Raw genomic sequence first — 18,569 nt, 5'->3', positions numbered from 1 at the left:
TTTCTGCCCCGTATATGTTTTCAAGATAATGGATGTGTCTTTTAAAGGTATATGCGGAAATAGCCGCTCGTAATCCCGTCGATTTATGACGGTCAGAGCTGATCCTGTATCTAGCTCCATTTTAACTGGGGACCCTGCTATCGTGAAGGTAACCCAAATGGTCTGGTAATCATCTTTGGCAATTACATTATGTAATTTGAGACAGCTTAGTCTCTTGTTTTCGGAGTCGCTATCGCTCTTCTGGTCTTCGGAGCTACTGTCCGTCATCATTTGTACCTTTGTGTACTTTTCTTTATTGATTTTTTTTTCCCTGTCTGTGGATTTTTTTTGTCCAGATCGGCATACCCGTGCAATGTGTCCAATCTTTCCGCATTGCCTGCATGCTTTGTCCTTGAACCAGCAGTCCCCCTGGTCATGGGTGGATCTGCCGCAGCGATAACATCTCTCGAAACCCTGTGTCATTTCATGGGTGCCGAAGTCCTGTGTCTTTTGTTGTATCTCTGCAGCTTCTCTTGCGGCTGCTTCGTATGATACAGCCATATTGAAAGCCTTGTCCAGTGTTAAATCTTTTTCAGAATGCAGCCTTTTCTGTGTTCCTTCACTTAAGAGACCGCAGACGAATTTGTCTCGAAGATAATCTGCTAGTCCTGCCCCGAATTGGTAGTGTTTTGATAGCTTTCTTAATTCGGTGAGGTAATCAGCGTTACTTTCATTCTTGTGTTGATTTCTCTTGAAGAATTTGAATTGTTCCGCTATCAGCAGCGGTGTTGGGTTTAACTGCTCCTGTAGGGTATCAACAATTTCTTTAAAATTCTTGTCCTTTGGTTTGGCTGGAGTGATTACATTTCGTAACAGCCCGTATGTCTTTGCGCCCATTAGGTTTAGCAGTACTGAAGCTTTTTTTTAATCTTCTATTCCATTTGCGGTTCCAAATACCTCCACTCTTTCCACATATGTGGTCCAATCCTCTATCTCGTTATCAAAAGCATCAATATTGCCAGACTTAGGCATCCTAGAAATAAAATGGCGCTTCCTGCGCTTTTCTTTCTTTTCTGCAGAAAAGATATGGCGCTTCCCGCGCTTCCCCGCCGCTGCTGCCGATGACAACGCTGTTTCCCGCGGTTTCCGTTCTTTTTATTTATCTATTTACAGTTGGAGACTTGTTCCCGCTGGACTCTCTCTCTAGGTCTGAACGCCGACCTGCTTGCAGCGCCGGCCATCTCCCGAGTGCTCCCTCCCCGTCTGTTACTGCTTGCCTCCGCTTTCGCTGCTTGGCCCAGCTGTAGAGCCAGCCGCTGGAGCCCCAGCCCGACGCCCAGGAAGGATTATTGCAGTACCTGCCACCAGCTTGGCTAGCTGGTGAAACCACAGCTTTTTCTTTTTCTTGATTTTTCTTCAACTTTGGACGCAGAGGAATCGATGTCCTTGAGGTGCTGCCGAATTGCAGGTAAGTCCGTTTCCAATTCGTCACCACTGTTGTGTCTGTGTGTTGATAGAGACACTGAAGACAGGAGTTGGTTTCAGAGGTGTTTACTAAACAAAGTCTGGAGGGGAACTAACTGATACAACACAATATACAGGCTTATATAGCCCGAGTGGCCATTACCGGCATTACAGTACACATGGGGCTCTTAAAGGCACATACACTACACAAATAACAGGTCTTTACTGGAGGAGGGCAATCTCTAGACTGGAGTACAGAGGCATGCGCACAGCTTATATACCGGTGTGGTTACTGCCAGTACTACAGTATACAGGAGCTGTAAAAAGTAGTTCTGACTTAAAGCACATACACTACAAGTTCCACAGGCTCTGGCTGTTTCCCAGTGTGAGGGGACAAGTGAGCATTCTTCCTGCTTGGCCATTGACACTGGATGGTGGCAGGATATTCGACTCTGGGAAGCCTCATCCGATCCTCGGCTAGGCTAGAAATGATCACGGGGCCTCTCTCTATCGTTTGAGAGAAGATTGGCCGATCCTGTTTACACGGTTTATCTGGGGTTTCCGCCAAAGTTATGGCGGCCAATGAGGAGAACCCCATGGAAATTCCCAGCGCTAACGTACACATGTCGAGTTTGGTAGCATTGGTCACTGGATGGTGAACAGGGGTGGGAAGTGTGGCTAATTGTTAGGCTCTCTAGCTCAGGGACACTGAAGTACTACCATTAGCCAACAGTAGTACTACCTGAAATAACAACAGTAAATGCTGGAAAAACTCAGCAGGCCAGGCAACATCCGTGCAGAGAGAAATAGAGTCGTTTCAGGTCGGAACCCTTCGTCAGGACGTACTACTTGCCTTGACCAAGACAGTTAACATCGCACGGGTGGAAGGACTGAAGCTCGGACCTTCCTGGCCAGAATCTCTCAATCCCACACGGGGCACTACATCTCCACACTGACATGGGAAGACGTGTAGATCATGTCTACATCAGAGAGCAACACTTCTGTTACTGGACTAAATCAGTTCCTTCAAGATGGTGAATATATGACAGTGGGTTCCAATCATTCACCAATCAAATGTACAGACATTGATTACATAACTTTACCGATTTAGCATGTCCGGAAAATATAGTTTAGCCTTTCACTCTCCTTACTGGGCTTTTAGCAATGTGAAACTAATTAGTAAAAGCTACACGTGCTATGATTTAGGTGCAGCAAGCGGGTCCAATGAATGGGCTCTTTCAGCCGTTACAAGTTGCATTCACGGAGTAAATTGCATGGGATATACAGCACAGAAAGAGGCCATTCGGCCCAACCAGTCCATGCCGGCATTTAGTCTTTTTTCTTGGTCTTTATATCGGCGATCGTGTAGTCCAGGGCCAAGTCACAGTCATCCAGGAAATATGTAAGGTCCATATTCTCGCAATCATACCTGATGTGACGCCTGCAAAATGAAAGAGCGTCAGACACAAGAGAACTGTGGCATTGACTAACCAGAGTCCCAGCAAACATTCATATTTGTTTCGTGGTATCGGGGGGCCTAAGGACATTTTCTTGCCCAGTTTTTGTGCCTCCTCTCCTGAAGGGGTTGAACTGGGCTTGGCGGTACAGTTCTAATGATGCTGGCAGGTCTCCAGCACTTCACTCAAGCAGCCGTTCACTGTGAGTGAACCAAGACAGTGAGTGTGGAGGGTCATTTCCAATGGGTCGATCTCCTGCTCATGGTGAGTATGAGGATATGAGACTAAACACTCCAGCAAGTGCTGATGGTGAAGTCACCCATGGGCAGACCAGTTTGCATCAGACATTTGAGAGCTAATGCAGTTTCTTGAAAGCAAATGGCTTAGCAACATTCACTGAAACACAGTAATTGGGCGCACATTGATTACTCCAATGCTCTCCTTCCATCTTCCACCCAACATAAATTTCATCTCATCCAAAACTCTGCTGCCAACATTCTATCCCATAGCAAGTCCCACTCGCCCATCCCACTCACCCACCACACCCACCCTCGTTGACCTATATTGGCTTCCAGTTCACCAACACCTCAATTTTAAATTTCCTTGCATTTAAATCTTTCCTTGCATACGGTACTTTCTATCTCTCCAATCTCATGCAGTACTACAACCCCATTTCCCACCCCTCGTTCCTCAGATTCCTCTCACTAATGGTGGCCATACATTCATCCATCGTGTCTCCACATCCAGAATTCCATCTCCAAACCCTTCCGTCTCTCCTTTTCCCTGCTTAGACTTGGCTAGTATTCCCTTAGGTTAGAAGGTTGAGGGATTTAAATGATAAAGGGATTCAATAGGGTAGATACAGAGATGCTATTTCCTCTGGTGGGGCATCCAGAACAAGAGAGATAATATTGAGGGCTAGACCGTTCAAGTGTAAAATCAGGAAGCACTTTTGCACAAAAAGGGTAATGCAAATCTGGAACTCTCTCTGCTTAAAGTCTGTGGTTGCTGGCTCAATAAAATATTCAAGACTGAGATCTATAGATTATTGTTGGGTAATGCTATAAAAGGATATGGAGCAAAGGCAGCTAAAAGGAGTTGAGCTACACATCAGCAATGAACTGAGTGGTGGGACAGGCCCGAGGGGCTGAATGGCCTCCTCCTGATTCTGTGCTCCCTTCTCTTTAAGAAACCTCTTAAAACCCTATCTAATATCTGCTTCTCTGACCTGACATTCATTCTACCCATAGCCCTCTGTGAAAAATGTTTGTACTTTAAAGATTGTACAAATTTCTGCTTGTGGTCCCCAATAACCAATCAATAACCCATTGCGACCCTCCCTTGGGTGTAGTTGGGTTCTTTATCCTTTCCTGCTCCCTTGGTGGTTGGGGGTGCGGGGGCGTGGAACCTCATTGGCTCCACCTCTGGACGGGTTGGGTGTGATGTGCGGCAATTTCGTAATATTCAGCACAGTCCAGGGGTGGTTATTCCTGAACAGGAGCAGCCTTCTTTCTTTTGCCTTGCCCTTTCTTTTTTTGATATGAATTAATTGCTCACTGCAAGAAGCAGAGCTATCAAGAACTGGCTGAGACCGGGAAGCAAGCATGGCAAGCCATGGTGTGACGTTTAGACACCAAGCCCTTGAGGCATTGATCCGTGAATGAGTCTATCAAGCTCGGCTTCCCTCCAACAATGTCTGGGGGGTGTTCAATGGAGAAAGGTGGCTGATTGTTCTAGTGCATTGAATCTGTGGCTCCTATGGACAGTTCGTAGAGCAAGGCTGCAGTGTTTGCAGACACCAACATACAGGGCACCATTACTTTATGGTATTCAAACACAAACCTGGAGGCAAAAATGTAAACATGGTTTAACATACTTGCTAATCCTTCCTTCGTGTACCACCACCCTTTTTGAATGCAGTATTCCATCTGCAGTGTTGTTATTGATAAATTCTACAAAGAAAAATACAATATGATATTAAAATCAATCAGTTGAGTGTTGACGTGTAAACTGTAAGCTGGCTGAGATAGAAAGTCCCAGGTGGTGAGTCACTGAGTGCACAAAGCCAATCTCTTTGAAGGGGCGGAGTTTAATTATCGACTGTCCCCTTTCGCTTCCAGGAGAGTTTCGCTGTCTGGGGGCGGAGGGGCTATACTGGAAGCATTTCTCAAGCATTGGATGTTGACGCCTGAGCTGACTTCTTACAGAATTAGAAAGGCCTAGGATCATAGGCCCAGGTGATGATCCACTGGATGCATGAAACACATCTCTTTGAAGGGGCCAGGTTAAATGATCTACTCTCAGGGTCCCCACCGAGCGCCATATGTGCAGCAGTTGCTCAGTGGCAGCCTCTGAGTCAGAAGGTTCCTAGTTGAAATCCAACTCCTAGAACTGAAGCCCACAATCTAGGCTGACACTCCAGTCCAGCACTGAGGGAGTGCGGCACTGTCGGAGGTGCCATCTTTTGGATGAGACGTTAAACCGAGGCCCTGTCTGTTCTCTCAGGTGGGTGTAAAGGATCCCATGGCACTATTTCGAAGAAAAACATGGGAGTTCTCCCCAATATTTATCCCTCAACCAATGCCACTAAAACAGATTATGCGGTCATTATCACATCGCTGTATGTGGTAAACACAGATTGGCTGCCTGAATTTCCTACATTTCAAAATATACTTTACAAAAAGAAAATACTGCAGATGCTGAAAATCTGAAATAAAAACAGAAAATGCTGGAGAAACTCCACAGGTCAGGCAGCATCTGTGAAGAGAGAAACAGAGTTAACGTTTCAGGTCGATGACCTTTAGTCAGAACGGGAAAAAAGCAGGAAATGGAACAGATTTTTAAGCAAGTGTAGGGGCTGGGAAATGGGGGAGGGGATGAAAGAACAAAAGGGAAGGTCTGTGATAGGATAGAAGGCAGGAGAGGTTAAGAGACATTCAAGGCGGGAGGAGATGGTAATGGGACAGGTTAAGAAACAAAAGATGGCTCTTGAAGTGTGAATTGCGCTGGCAGAATGAAAGACAGCTGCCATGTGGGGGAGAAGAAAAGAAAACACAAACAAAAAAAAAAGGGTGGAAAAAAATATATATAGGATAGGGGCCGAGGTTATGATCTGAAATTGTTGAACTCTATGTTGAGTCCAGAAGGCTTTAGAGTGCCTAATCGAAAGTTGAGGTGCTGTTCCTCGAGCTTACGTTGAGCTTCAGTGGAGCAATGTAACAGGCCGCGGACGGTGAGGTCTGAGTGGGAATGGAGCGGAGAATTAAAGTGACAGGCGACCGGAAGCTCGGTTCCCCCTTACGGACTGAACGGAGGTCACCTAATCTGCATTTGGTCTCCCCAATGTAGAGGAGACCGCATCGTGAGCAGCGAATACAGTATACTAAATTGCACGTACAAATAAATTGCTGTTTCACCTGGAAGGGGTGTTTGGGGCCCTGGACAGTGGGAAGGGGGGAGGTATAAGGGCATGTGTTGCATCTCCTGCGCTTGCACAGGAAGGTGCCGGGCGAGGGGGAAGGGGTGTTGGGAGTGTAGCGGACTGGACCAAGGTGTCGCGGAGGGAGCGGTCCCTCCGGAATGCTGAAAGGGGAGGTGAGGTGAAGATGTGTTTGGTGGTGGGATCACGCTGGAGGTGGCGGAAATGGTCCGTATCCTGAGATCTACGCTGAATGCTATGCGACGCCACATGAACACTCTCGACCTCTCTCTTCAGCAGCACCGACTCACTCTATCTCAAAGCTGTCCTGGTCCACAATTCCATTTCATCCTTCGCCTCATCCGGCACTTTAACAAGAAACTTTTTTTCTTCCTTTCAGGTGTCAAGGATTGCAAGCTTCAACAACTCTTGGACACCAATGCCCCTCCGGAACCGTCTTTCCCTTCACTTTCCTCTGACCCCATTGTAGGATTCGCAAAATCCAGAAAATACAGTCTAGATTGGTAAAACCCCTGAAATGGCCACATTGTGAGAACACAAGATGGAGTTGGCAGTTCTCATGGCTCAGTTCAAAAGGACACACCAGCAGTATCTTACAGCAGCCTGAGTCATCACCGATTAGAAGATTCCAGAACTTACTGCTATTGATATGATAATATGGTTACAGCAGTAACGAACTCGTAAACAAAAGTATTTACACCTCAAGGTGTGTTAATTGCTAGCAAAACGCAAACCCATCTCTGAAATCGCTGAGCACAGAAAAAAAACCATTATCTGTACCAAACTCAGAGGGACACAGGACAGATCCCATCAGTTTCATTTACAAGACATTAAAATAAAGTACTTGCTTTTGTCAAAGCAGCCTGCCCATTACCTTGACAAAAGAAAACCCCTGATTTGGTGCCGAGATAAGGGCAAGGAAACAGTATTAACTGTTGAGGGAAAATCGACAGCAAGACTATTCATTCAGTGAGATTCAGACAGATCCATCACAGATTCACACAGACACGAGGTCAAGGACAGAGCGAGGAGGACCCACAAGTTTGTGCAGGAGAGCAGATTCAGAAGTTCAGTCCAGATCCAAGACCATCAGGAGTTCGAAGGCCGAGTGGAGAGGAGATGGTTCGAGGAGTTCGGAGGACTTTCAAGATTGTGCAGGAGAGAGATTCAGCCAGATTCAGACAGATCCACAAGATTCACCAGAAGCAGTGAAGTCCAAGTCCAGATACCATCAGGAGTTCGAAGACCGTGCGGAAGAGGAGACGGCTCGAGGAGTTCGGAGGACTTCCAAGTTTGTGCAGGAGAGCGGGTCCAGGAGCCGGTCCCATAAGGAAGATTGGAGATCCCGGACGTAACAAGGAGTACCAAGGTCCAGGAGGGTTTTAAAATTCTGGTGAGCATAAAGGCCCAACTCTACCTAACTGACATAGTTGAGGTATATCTTAGCAACGGGAGGGTTTGTAACATTAAGGGTTTTGTAATTCAGGAGTGTGATTTATCCCTCGATGTGTCCGTGCGCTTTTCCCACCCCTGTTTTAGTATACCGCTGATTAAGAATTGTTGTATGATTTAAGGTAGTCAAAGTTATTCCTTGTGTGTTAAATTTTAGTTCCCATTGGGAGACGTGCTAATGATTTTTGTCTAAATTGATTCTTGCATTCTCTGTGTTTATTCTCCTTGAAAATAAAGATATTTCTGATTTAAAACTCACCTTGTCTCACCTGATCCATTTGTCTTCCGAGTCACAAGTTGGGCCACACATCAAGGTTGTCTGGCAATAAGCCCAGTGAGGGGGGAGCGCTTCGGAACCGCTCATGAGCAGTGCGAAATCAAAACCGATCTAGCACACCATAAGCTCGTTAAAACGACCCCTTACAGAATGGCGACCCAGATGGGACACTGGCTACAGAAACCTTGTGTGGTGGACAAAGACTCGGGTGAGGCAGATGTTATGGAAGATAGGTTAGCCTCCTACGTGTGTGGTAAAGTAAATGTAGCGAAAAAATGGGTGTATGACCTGTTAGGAGCCGAGCGTCCCCTAAAGGCAGCCGCCCAGTGGACGGCTAGTAAAGAGCACCGCAAGGGCATTGAGAAAGCGGTGTGGCTTATGTGCTATAAAAAGCAGGTTCTGGTACTGGACCACGCGGTGGCCAGTAAAGAAACCAAGATTAAGCATTTGTCCCACGAGCTGCAGGAAAAGGTTGCAGCGGAAGGGAAAGTGTTAGTGGCTCTGGAGGCCATAAGCCAAGAGAGGGCAGCGATGGTCCGGGACCATCGGGGGAAGGTAGAAAGGTTGGAGGGCAAGATAGCTGAGCTGGAGGGGAGCGCTAGGTTCAGGGTAGAACACGTAGAGTATCAGGCAAGAGAATCCAGGGAGAAAGAGAGGAGATTAAAAACGGAGATTAGCCGCCTTACTGGGGAACTGAAGGCACAGGAGGAAAAGATAGGCGAAGTAAAAGCAGCCTATAAGCTGGCCTGCGCTCAAGGGTTTGAGGAGGCAGACCACGGCACCTGTAGGCAGGAAATAGAAAGCCTGAATCTGGCATTGGCCAGGGCAAAGGGGATGATATGCTTCATTAGCCCCAAGGTCGGCCAGGCTGAGTTCAACGGTAACCCAAGCAGGGAAGTCCCGCAGGCAGCCCCCAGAACAAAACGGGTTAGGGAACCAGAGTTTTCACAGCCACCACCCCTAGCCCCTAGTTTTCCAGAGGTCTGGGATCAGGAGGGGGTGGAGGATGAAGAACCCAAGGTAGACCAGGGTAGCCCGAGAGAGAATCAGGGACTGGGACCGGTGTACCCCGTGACACAACGGAGGTACGGACCACCCGGTGACGACGGGGAACCTGGGGACATCCAGAACCAATTCCTGGTGCCACACGGTACGCAACAATTGCGTTCCATGGTGAGCTACATCCCCAAGCTCACCATGAAGGGGGACCCTTCTCTGCACTTTAGGGAGATAGAGCAGGCGGCCTGTGTGAATGACTGCGACGAGGCAGAAAAGGCCAAAATGATGCTGTTCTCCCTGGGTAGCGATCTCCTCCAGACGCTACCCGATGAGTGTAAGAGGGGTCAGGAGAATTATGGCAAGCTCAAGGAAGAGATCCTGGAGGCCATGGGGATGAACGAGGGGAGTCTGTTCTCCCGGGTAGAGAAAACAGTCCAGCTCCCCGGGGAATTCCCGCAGGCGTTCGCGGACAGGCTGTGGCCAGTCTATCAGGATGCGTGCCCGGGAATGCCAGCGCGAGCGCGCCTGAACGGGGAACAGTTAGTTCACTGGCTAAGGTGCCTTATGAACAACTCCCTGCCCCGCGTTCGAATGCAGGCAATGGCCTGGTTCGACCCCCGAAACCCTCTGACCACGGAGGCAACGGTAATCCGCCAACTCACTGTCACCTTTAGAAACAGGAGGGAGAGTGAGACACCCCAGCAAAAAGGGGAGGTTTGTGAGGTCAGGCCTGGTGACCAGCCCCGTAAAGAGTGGCGCCAGGAAGGGAGCCGTCCCAACCAAAGCCGGCAAACATGCTACGGTTGCGGAAAGGAAGGGCATTGGCGCAGGGACTGCAAAAATCCCTGGAAGGATACAAGGGAAAAGGTCCCAACAGCCCCAGCCCAAGCCCCGGCTCCAACCCCGACCTCTGCCCCAGAGAAAGAGACGGAGCCAACTGCTCCTCAAGAGCTGCTGGACGCGCTGCTGGCTTCAGTGAGGTCATTGGCCCTCACTAAGGGTAAGATAGCAGCCACCACCGGTCCAGTGGTTCCCCCAACCCCTTCCCAAAGTGGCCCGCAATGACTGGAGCCTGCGCAGCCCGTCTATCTATGTGCGCTCCAGTATGACGGGTGGAAGAGACCGCTCGTGCAGATGGAGGTAGAGAAGGGTACAGGGACTTATCTGTTGGATACGGGAGCTTCATGCACCGTGATTCATACGGAGAATCCCACCGCCTCACCTCTGTCTAACGGGGTTCCATACGTCCTATCGGGGTTCACAGGGGCAGAGCAGACGGGTGCGTTCTCCAGGCCGCTCTCGATCTGCCTGGGCACACTACACACAAAGTGGACGTGTGTCCTGGCGAGATGGGACGTGGAGGGAGGAAAGGGGATCCTAGGGGCCGACTTCATCATGGGCCATGGGATCCTCGTGGACCTCAGGAATCATTGCCTTTGGGGGGCCAATACCGGAAGGGAAAATGGAGTGGTAGTAATCCCAGGAAAGGATGGGAAGGGAACCCTGTGTACCATGAAGCCGAAAGGGAGTTACGACCTCGGTGAAATGATGGAGGGTATCCCAGTAGTATTTAGAGCCAAGGTGCAGGCTCAGTTAGGTGCGTTTGCCACGCACAAACACGACTGTGGGAGAGTCGTCAGCTTTGAGGTTAGGGTAGATGGGGATCCCATGGCCCGGCCCCAAAAGCAGTACAACTTCCCAAAGGAAGCAGAGGCTGATATGGAAGTGGCCATATCAGCGCTGGTACAGCAGGGGGTGCTAAGGCCTATAGCCACCCACGTGAACTCTCCGCTTTGGCCGGTTAAGAAACCGGACAATTCCTGGAGAGCCACGGTGGACTATCGGGTGTTGAACAGCAACATCCCCGCATGTGCCCCCACAGTGGCGGCAGTGGCCGACCTCATTGGGAGTATTCCCGCATCCGCGACCACGTTCACGGTGCTGGATATTTCTAATGGGTTCTGGTCAATCCCTGTGCGGAGGGAGGACCAGTATAAATTTGCCTTTACTTTTAAAGGGCAACAATATGCTTGGAATTGCTTGCCACAAGGCTTCCACAATAGTCCCAGCATTTTCCACCAATGCATGGCGGACAGCCTGAAGGAGTTCAGTCAGCCCCTTCAGTTAGTGCAGTATGTGGACGACCTGCTCCTGTTTACCGACACGGTCGGGGAGCACGGCCCACTGCTGGCTGAACTGTTTGAACTGCTGACCCGAAGGGGGTTTAAGGTTAACCCAAAGAAAGCGTAGATCGGTCAGAAGGAAGTCAAGTTCCTGGGGCTGAGCATCCGCACCGGAGAAAGGGCCATCGATAGGGCTAGGAGGGAGGCGGTACAGGAGTTACCGGTCCCCGTCACCATAAAGGGTGTGAGGTCGTTTCTAGGGCTAACCGGGTACTGCCGAGACTCCATGGAGGACTATGCGGCCATGGCAGCCCCACTACTCTGACTCCTGCACAAGGGAGTGGAGTGGTCATGGGATGAAGGATGCCAGGCCGCGTTCGAGCTCCTAAAAAGGAAGCTGCAGACTGCACTGGCCCTGGGAGCGATAGATGGGGGAAGGGAGTTCTTCCTGGAGGTGGCGGCCAGCGGGGACAGTCTGAGTGCTGTGTTGCTCCAGGAGCGACATGGCAAGCTGAGACCCGTGGTTTACTCCTCCAGGGTGCTCACCGACGTGGAGAGGAGCTACTCGGTCTGTGAGCGGCACCTCTTGGCCACACACTGGGCTGTGAAAAGATCCGCCATCTTCACAGGCACCTCCCCCATCACCCTCCTCACACACCACACGCCTACCAAGATGCTGTTGGATGGGAGGATCAAGGATGGGACCGTGAGCAGTGCCCGCATTGCGCACTGGACCCTACTCCTCTCCCAAATGGATCTGCGGGTAAAAGGCCTGTGTGAGCCCAGATTAGCCGCCAACCTGGCTTACCCTGGGACAGCCCATCAGTGTTCTGTAGAAGGGGTATGGGAGGTCGACGTGGGTCTCCGGGCTGGGATACATCCCACCGGCCGTGAGATCTACGTGGATGGTTCCAGCACGGTATCTGCTGGAAAACGGCAAACGGGGTTTGGAGTTTATGACCCGACGGCAAACATTGCGTTGGCAATTAAACTCCCCAGTACCATGAGCGCCCAGCAGGCAGAACTGTCTGCTGTGGCGTATGTGGTCGCCCACCCCGAAGTTTTCCCTACCCCGTACACGATTTGCTCGGACAGCATGTTCACATGCAATTCGTGTACCGAATACCTGGCCATCTGGTCCCGTTGCGGATTCACTTCCGCGGATGGGAGACCCTTGGTGGTCAAGCCCCTGCTGGAAAAGATCCTGGCAGCCGTGGGGGAGAAGGGTGAGGTCTTCCTCCACAAGGTGAAGGCTCACTCCTCCACAGAACCTCGCGGTCAGGGGAACCAGCGAGCTGACGCACTGGCGAGAGAGGGTGCCCAGACCGGCATTTTCTGGGACCCCTACGGGTCCGGACCAGTGGCAGCTGTAAAAGGCAGGGATGGGATCCAGAAGAATGTAGGGGTAGCGCTAGCCCCGGACCTCAAATCGGTCCTTTATCACCCCCAGCACCCCTTCCCCTTCGCCCGGCACCTTCCCGTGCAAGCGCAGGAGATGCAACACATGCCCTTATACCTCCACCCTTCCCACTGTCCAGGGCCCCAAACACCCCTTCCAGGTGAAAGAGCAATTTACTTGTACTTCTTGCAATTTAGTATACTGTATTCGCTGCTCATGATGTGGTCTCCTCTACATTGGGGAGACCAAACACAGGTTGGATGACTGCTTTGCGGAACACCTCCGTTCAGTCCGTGGGGAGCCCGAGCTTCCGGTCGCCTGTCACTTTAATTCTCTGCTCCACTCCCACTCAGACCTCACCGTCCTCGGCCTCTTGCATTGTTCCACTGAAGCTCAGCGTAAGCTCGAGGAACAGCACCTCATCTTTCGATTAGGCACTTTACAGCCCTCTGGACTCAACATAGAGTTCAACAATTTCAGATCATAACCTCGGCCCCTATCATATTTTGTTCTCTCCCACATGGCAGCCATCTTTCATTCTGTCTATCATCTCCTTTTGCCTTGAATAATGTCTCTTAATCTCTCCTGCCTTCTATCCTATCACAGACCTTCCCTGTCGTTCTTTCATCCCCTCCCCCCTTTCCCAGCTCCTACACTTCCATTTCCTGCTTTTTTCCAGTTCTGATGAAAGGTCTCGACCTGAAACGTTAACTCTGTTTCTCTCTTCAGAGATGCTGCCTGACCCGCTGAGTATCTCCAGCATTTTCTGTTTTTATTTCAAAATATACTTTATGGGCTGTAAAGCTCTTTGGGACGCCCTGAGGTCATGAAAGGAGTGATATAAATGTAAGTCTTTCTTTCTTTATTGTGGGAGTACCATCAGCACAAGAACTGCAGCAGTGTAAGGAGAAGGTCTACCACCATCTTTTCAGCTCCACAAATACAGCCTGAGAGCAATTATTAAAAAGGGATCCTAGGAGAGAATGAAAAATGACCCTTTGTTTAATGATGTGTTGAATCACTCACCATCACAACTTCTCCCACATCCATTGGGTGAATTTCTGTTCATCTGAATCTCTGACCTAAATGTTGACTGCATTCTGGTCCCTTTTTCATACTCAGGTTCTGGTATAAACAAAGCAAAACACACCCCTAGGAAGACAAAAGCATATTTGTGTGTTACACCATAAAAGCGACTCACATTGCACTTCACCGTCAAGCTCCATCAGAGTCAGTCTGGGGTATGGTTCCAGCTTCTTCTGCTTTTATTTCAGAACATAGATATTCTTCTTTTTCTTAGGCAGTCCCTCGGAAACGAGGATGACTTGCTTCCACATTAAATCTGAGTTCTCAGGTGACTGATGAGTCCAATGCGGGACCTACAGTCTCTGTCACAGGTGGGGCAGACGGTGGTTGAAGGGGCGGGTGGGTGGGGTGCTTGGGTTGACGTGTGCTCCTTGCGCTGCCTGCGCTTGGCTTCCACTTGCTCCCGGCGAAGAGACTCGAAGTGTTCGGCGCCTTCCCGGATGCTTCTCCTCCACGTTGTGCGGTCTTGGGCCAGGGATTCCCAGGTGTCGGTGGGGATGTTGCAATTTTTCAAGGAGGCTTTGAGGGGTGTCCTTGAAGCGTTTCCTCTGCCCACCTGGGGCTCTCTTGCCGTGCCGGAGCTCCGAGTAGAGCGCTCATTTTGGGAGTCTCGTATCGGGCATGCGGACGATGTGACCCGTCCATCGGAGCTGATTGAGCTTGGTCAGAGCTTCGATGCTGGGGATGTTGGCCTGAGCAAGAACATAGATATACCATGCTGGATAAGCATGACCCAGATTAGAACAACAATTTGTATTTATATAGCGCCTTTAACGTAGTAAAACACCCAAGGTGCTTCACAGGAGTAGTAAAAGGCTCTAGTTTAGCTAGTTTAGCCCACATTTAGTGCAAGATGTCATCTTGGTAAAGGAGTTGAAGCCAGCGCTAGGAACGGGCACCCGGAGGCTTGTAAAACAGCTGATTGCCACTTAAAATGCCCGCTAGTACTCATTGAAGAGGCTGCACGGTATTTTGGAGGCTAGCGCTTCAACTAATGTCCTCTCCTAACAGCGACCAGCTGATCAGGAGTAAACTCGGCATTGATGTCGATTTCAAACGCTACTTAAAGGGATACTCGCCACTTAAAGGGAAACTCACCATTTCATGGTCATTGCTGTTGGAGCTGTGAAGAGAATCTCTGAAACACATCAGGAGACTTTCTGGGACACATTGTCGGGTCTTCACTAACACTCAAACAACACTTATTCCGCAAATTCTCTGCAGACTTCAGCTAAAGAGAGTGAGTGCTGAGCTACTCTACCTTATTGGAGACCTTATAGGAGTCACCAGGAGAAGGGGCGTGCTTGGCCATAGGCAGCTTGCTAGGGATCCCCCTCGGTCTGGATGAGGAATGGGAGGAGGACATGAGGCCAGGGTGAGCAACACCAGCTGTTGCAGGAGAGAGGGACAGGAGGGTGAGCTGGCGTCCTTCCCCCTCCGGGTACAGGACATCCCTCCTCCTCACGACCTCCTCCACCAGGACCTCCAGTGCCGTGTCCCAGAACCTGTGCGCCCTCACCCTCTGTCCCTGAGCCATGCTGCAATGTGCCACTGTGTGCCAGCCAGAGCACTCTGCACCTTCAGTGGAAGTGGGTGTGAGGAGCGCACATATACTGCTCCACGAAAGCTGCGTCTAATCAGCACTTGAGTGCTAAACCTCCAGGCAAGGTCAAATTATAGTAAGCAGCAATTAGGGCCAAAATTGTAGGCTAAATCCAGACTTTCCAACAGGCTAGTCTTATTAGTGCGGCACCTATTTAGCGCCTCTTTTCACCCTTTGGCCAAAATAACCCCAGCCTCTTTAAGACAGATCCAATATTCCAAGGCACTTAGCAAAGGCATTAGGAAAAACAGACACCCAACCAAAGAAAGAGAGATGAGGTGGGTTTGAAGAAGGGTCTTAAAGGAGAGAAGAAGGTGAAGATGTAGGGAGGGAATTCCAGAGCATGGGCCGAGGCAGCGGAAGGCATGGCTGCCACTGGTGGGGTAAAGGAAGGAGAGGGTGCACAGGAGGCTAGAGTCACAGGAAAGAGAGTTCAGGGGGATTGTAGGGCTGGAGGAGTTTGCAGAGATAGAGTGTGCTGAGACCATGGAGAGATGTGATACACCGAGAGACTGGGAGCCACTGTAGGTCAGTGAGAGGTGATAGACAAGTAGTGTGGAATGGAATACGGGCAGCAGTATTTTGGATGAACTGAAGTCTAGGCAGAGTAACGGATCGGAGGTGGGCCGGAAGAGCATTGGAGTAATCGCCCTGGAGGTGACAACGGCATAAATGAAGGATGGAGGTGATAACAGAGTGGACAGGAAGTGTGAGCAACATGATCAACTTGAATTTAACTAGATTAAAAAGCAGAACCTCCAGGTCAGTTATCTTCAGACACCGCCCAGTTTTATGTTCTAAGCTAGTTCGGGAGAAGTAGATTAAACACATTAAAGGGTGGCTTGGCAGATGATGTCGAAGGAAGGCTTCAACATTTCTAAGTCATTGCAGGGTGAGCTGTTTGCACCTTCGAGTAACAGGTCTCTGGTAGCCATCATTGTCAGGTAGCCTGCTTACTCCATTTCTCCATCCCAATCCTGGGGGTGATGAGGCTAATTATAGTGCACCATCAGCTAGATCAGTTGAGCACAGCCCTGTGCTGGAACTAGGACCGCCCGGTCATTGTGTCTCAGCTCACACCAAGCAGTGAGCTTAACAACTAAAACCATCGAGAGAATCTACAGACGGTGCACTTTATGCTGAATAATAATGTAAAGGAATCAGTACACAAGGACAGTGCGGTTAGAGCCTGGTGAGGCGAGGACATTCAGAGACAATATACTAGTGCAGAGAACGTGAAACTCACATTGTTGCAGAGTGTAACCAAGATATCCGTCCAGTAGATGGAACGTCAAATGTATCGCCATCTCGCATTTTGGAATATCCTGAAAACGTGCGACTGTGAGCAGCAAACTTAGAATGAGAAAGGTCTTCATCTTGTTGCTAATCACTCAAAGTGCAGTCTATAAACGAGTCTGCTCTAATCTGGAAACATGCCTCGTGTTTCTCCCTGTTTGCAAAGCTCCTGAAATACAATCGGGAACAAGTAAAGAGAAACCAGTTTTGTTAGATTGGACCAAGGTTACTAAACTTCACACTGATTTAACGATATGTGATATGAGGAAAACTAACAAAGAGGCATTGATTGCCAGTAGCGAATCTACTCAACATCCCGTAAACATCATGGTAGAACATGGTCGGCTTTGCACCCGATTTTAGGGCATACATCAGGCGCAAAGCATACCGACGTAGGACTGAGATGAGAACTTCCTTCACTTAGAGGGTCAATGAATCTTTGGAATTCTCTGTCCCAGTGGGCTCAGTCAATGAGTATGTTCAAGACTGACGTCAATAGATTTCTGGGCACTAATGGGATCAGGTTATATGGGGATTGGGCGGGAAAGGGGAGTTGAGGCAGGAGATCAGCCATGATCTTATCAAATGGCGGAGCAGGCTCGAGGGGCTGTCTGGCCGGCTCCTGCTCCTATTTCTTATCATATGTTCTTATGCAGCAGTGGGATGGTCTGCGCTCAACTTGTGCGGACGTTGTTTTCACTGCCAGATTTGTGGGACCCGTGTTTTCGGCATGGCAGGTGGATGCTGAGAATTCATTCTTTACATAAAGTTTGATTAATACTGCTGCGGTGGGTGAGCGAGATGCAAATTAATTCTCTTCCAGGTACCAATCAAAATCAAAGCACCTCTTTCACTGTCCCCTGGCAGCAATGCTTTAGTCAGTGCTTTTCAAGTTCATCTCTTGCTGCCGTGGGCCTGGATTACCCTCAGTGCCACGCTGGCTGCGGGTCATCAGTGGGCCTTCCGCCTGGCCCCTTGCCTTTGCCTCAGCTTAGGGTAATTTATATAATTAGTCTGGGTGACGGGGTGCTCATGTTCAGGAAGGCCAGTGAGTTCCAGTTGAAATTGCCACTCGGAATATAATGTGATTTATTATTCATTAATTCTTGGGTTGTGGGCATCGTTGACAAGGCCGTCGTCCCAAGTAGCCCCTGAGGAGATAACACTGGGCCTTCTTCCTCAACCGCAGCAGTCCAATATGGCACTGGTTGATTCTCAGGTGTCCCTGGGGTGCAGTGCATAGCCCTGCCAAATGGGTCATTTTTTGGCCCCCGTTTTCCGCCCAGAGAATCGGCGTGCTGGTGACCAATTTCGACCAAATACGACTGGTCCCTGACTCCCTCTGCTCCTGAGTTCCTATATAAATTGGTCATTACCAATATGCGCAACAGTTGCATCTGGGTAGCATATTGGGCGAAAGATATTCACAACAGGGATTCCAAAAGGGAATTTGGGGATTTGCTACAACCTGGAATGCACAGCCTGAAAGGATGGTGGAAGCAGATTCAATAGTAACTTTGAAAAAGGAATTGGATAAATATTTGAAAAGAGCAGGGATGTGGGGCTAATTGGAAAACTCTTTCAAAGAGCCAGCACAGGCATGATGGGCCAAATGGCCTCCTTCTGTGCTCTATGATTCTATGATGAAACACTGGAAGAGTCACCGAGATGAGGGATAAGAGGTGTCCATTAAATTTAAATTTAGAATGGGCAATATTGAGAGAACGTCATTAAGTTATCAACTGTAAGGAATGAACTATTTGAATTAATTCTGGTGAACGTACTCTGAATCACTTACCGGATTGGCATCATTTGTAAGCCAGACACTCCCGCTGATTCACTGCTGATCTTGTCGAGACTGATACCCCTGAGAGCGGCTCCCTCAACTGAACCTAAGGCTGTCCGATGGGACTGCTTTATAGCTCAGCAGTCACGCTGCACAACTGTGAAACAGAGCAGAGAAAACAAATATTTTCCAGAAATTAAGTATTCAGT

At 49.4% G+C, this 18,569-nt stretch overlaps 2 protein-coding genes across 2 annotated transcripts in view; one reads left to right on the top strand and one right to left on the bottom strand.

Annotated features, from left to right (window-relative positions):
• The window catches only part of LOC147107903 (lysozyme C-1-like), a 46,717-nt gene that overhangs the window by 24,232 nt on the left and 3,916 nt on the right, over positions 1-18,569 (top strand). The gene's annotated exons all lie outside the window — the stretch shown is intronic.
• Positions 1,515-18,523, bottom strand: LOC147107904 (sperm acrosome membrane-associated protein 3-like). The gene is made up of 5 exons (XM_086007288.1): positions 18,373-18,523; positions 16,525-16,743; positions 13,616-13,741; positions 4,777-4,852; positions 1,515-2,884 (listed from the first exon to the last, which is right to left on the bottom strand). The coding sequence occupies exons 2-5, from the start codon at positions 16,652-16,654 to the stop codon at positions 2,773-2,775; spliced, it is 444 nt and encodes a 147-aa protein (XP_085863414.1). The 5' UTR covers positions 16,655-16,743; positions 18,373-18,523; the 3' UTR covers positions 1,515-2,772.

Source organism: Somniosus microcephalus, chromosome 14 (genome assembly GCF_052327205.1).
Source record: "Somniosus microcephalus isolate GS21.2 chromosome 14, FLI_Smic_1.0, whole genome shotgun sequence".
In the NCBI taxonomy this organism is placed as follows: domain Eukaryota; kingdom Metazoa; phylum Chordata; class Chondrichthyes; order Squaliformes; family Somniosidae; genus Somniosus; species Somniosus microcephalus.
The sequence above is the reverse complement of the archived record's forward strand: the minus strand, read 5'-3'. Positions and strand labels throughout refer to the sequence as shown.